At 43.1% G+C, this 2,631-nt stretch overlaps 1 protein-coding gene across 1 annotated transcript; it reads left to right on the top strand.

The window, feature by feature from the left end:
* The first annotated feature begins 628 nt into the window (after nt 1-628).
* On the top strand, nt 629-2,132 carry LOC136844100 (uncharacterized). Its single transcript, XM_067113114.1, has 3 exons — nt 629-663; nt 1,569-1,632; nt 1,866-2,132. The coding sequence occupies exons 1-3, from the start codon at nt 629-631 to the stop codon at nt 2,130-2,132; spliced, it is 366 nt and encodes a 121-aa protein (XP_066969215.1).
* Nucleotides 2,133-2,631: the final 499 nt, after the last annotated feature.

Raw genomic sequence — 2,631 nt, 5'->3', positions numbered from 1 at the left:
TATGGAAATTGTTAGAGAATGAGGGTTGAATTTACAATTTACGAATAGGAAAAGTTAGGAAAGATCACAGCAGAGTGTTTCAATCCGTTAGTAGACGATCTCCGAGTCAGAGCACTGAGTTATTGAGTCAGATAGTTATATTTTGTCATCTCGCCCGCCAACGAGTAATGCATGTACATTAAATGTCGAACTAGTTAGTTTAGTGCATGATAAAGGAGAGCACGTGTGCCCAGGAGAGGACAGCCAATTTTGTAAGTCCATAAGACATAGTACAAAGAACCGTTGGCAACCCTAAGCAGGACGATGAGAATTAATTTCCCTTGTGTGCGAATCATTTTAATTTTGCTTGCGTTTTCACAAGTAACATCAATAATAATATTAGTGTTTCAATTTCATCATTTGCCTTTTACATCAACGTAAATCAGTCCAGTAGGAAATTCATGTGGTTCGTTCTTTTGTATTGCAAAAGGCCACGAAGTAAGGGCGAGTAAGTTTTGTATTCTTCCACCACCTGACATTACCTGCACACCCGCTTCCTGTAAGAACCACTCTTTGAGCCATCAGCTGTGTGCGGTCATGTGATCCATCCACCATCTTGTTGCTTGCTAAGGCGACTACTATAGCCGCCATGTTGAATCTTCAGTGTGGGTGTACCGCACACGTGTTAGTGCTTACATCCTGGGCCTCACAACCTTGAACTTATCTTTAAGCTCCACGCACCTACCGTACTCACAAATCTTTATAAAAGACTTCAATTAAAGGGAAAACTAGGTAGACAATTTTATACAAACTCTTCAGAGAAAGTTAGCCAATTAGTGAGGAATAATAAATAAGTTCCTATACAAATATAGGTCTCAGTAGGGAAAACAAGGAAGAGAAACTTAGATTTTTTTTACATAAATCTTACCAAAATTAATAAGAGCTTTGTTTGTAAATGGGTAGGATCATATTAATAAATAATACTTTACTTCACAAAGCCCACATTAACCAGCACATTTAAAGTAAGAAAACCTATTTGCTGGAATAATTCCTGGAACCTTGATGTCCCTGCTAGTCATACTTCTATTTTCCTTCTCATTTACACAGTGTGATAATTGCATATGCCCTCTTGTGCTAGTACTTATATCATTTTCCTACACTTTACTTAAGCACTTTAGGTAGCTGAGAGTGTACTCACACCTTCTTCAAAGAAAAGAACGGACCAAAAAATAAAAGAACACCTCTGCCCACAGAATAGATTTGGGGGCAAGTGAACATTAACCATAGATATTGAAACTGTCCGGCACAAGTGGGGTTTGTTTTCTCCAAGACTCATGTATACCATGAGCAATACCTTGCACAATGAAGTGCAATTCCAAGCCTTCCTCGCTCCACATGAAAGGAAGTAGCACCAACAGTCTCAAGGAACTAGCCACCCCTGAGTGCCAAAGCAACAAAAGGGATTCCCCTTTCCACAGTGCCACTAATCTTGGGCTCTGTTGACAAGAAACCAACTGAAGAACTTACCTTTCCTTTTCCTCTTACCTTCCCTTTTTCTCTAACTTATTACTCGCACTCTGCTTGGGCAGAGTGCCTTTCCATTTAGTACCATTTGTGATACTGCACCCTAGTGTCAACAAGAAAAGAAGTCCTGTGTGACTAAGCAACTGTACCTATACCTCAAGATACAGAGTGCCACCAGTGTGACCTCTGCATGGCACACTCAGCCATAGTGCCACCTTACTGAAAAGGGGCCACTCCACTGAAGTGTCATCCAAATCTCAGGGACACTTCCCCTAATTCATAAGTACTTCCCAGTAGACATTCCTACACCCACCAAAGCCATTGGCGACAGAGCGCTACCAGGCTTTCATGACCATGGGTAGGAAAAGGACCTCACTGATTGGGTCAAGGAACAGCTGGATGACTTGGCCAAGGAGGAGAGGGAAGAAAAAGCAGAACAGAGGAAGTATGACAAAGAACAGAAGAAGTATGCAGGAGAACAAAGGCAACTGGAAGATGCAAGGGAAGAGAAGAAAAGACAGCATGAGCTAGCTCTCAAGGAAAAGGAGCTCAAGCTGGAGAAGGCTAAAAAAGAAAATGCTGAAGCTCTAGCCAACCAACAAACCGTGAACCCAAACCTGCTGCGCTGAATACTCCAATCTCCAGCATCAATTATTTGTTGCCCAAATGAACTGAAGACAAACCAAAAGCATGGTTGGAGGAAGTATAAACAGTCTTCGAAAACTACACCACCACTGAGACAGAGAGGCCCTTACTGCTTTCCAAGCATGTTGAAGGTAAGGCCAAGGCTGCCCTCTGCTCGCTGGAGAACGGTCAGAAGGGAAACATGGAGGATGTTCATAAGGTGATAACGAAAGACTATGAGATCACCCCAGAGAAATGGACACAGTGGTTTAGAGGCCTCCCCAAAGAAGTTGGTCAGTCTTGAGCTGAATGGGCCTATCATAAGACCTGAGCTGGTCTGCGCTGGCTCGAGTCCATGTCATGCACAGAGTTTGAGGACCTGTTTAACAGGACCATGCTGGAGGATTCTTCCAGTGTGCTTCTGGGTCCTCACTGTGCACCTCATCAATAGGCAGCCCAAGACCCCCATGGATGCCTCTTGTATGGCTGATGACTGGGAGACCT

The sequence above is a fragment of the Macrobrachium rosenbergii genome, chromosome 12 (genome assembly GCF_040412425.1).
Source record: "Macrobrachium rosenbergii isolate ZJJX-2024 chromosome 12, ASM4041242v1, whole genome shotgun sequence".
NCBI lineage: Eukaryota > Metazoa > Arthropoda > Malacostraca > Decapoda > Palaemonidae > Macrobrachium > Macrobrachium rosenbergii.
The sequence above is the reverse complement of the archived record's forward strand: the minus strand, read 5'-3'. Positions and strand labels throughout refer to the sequence as shown.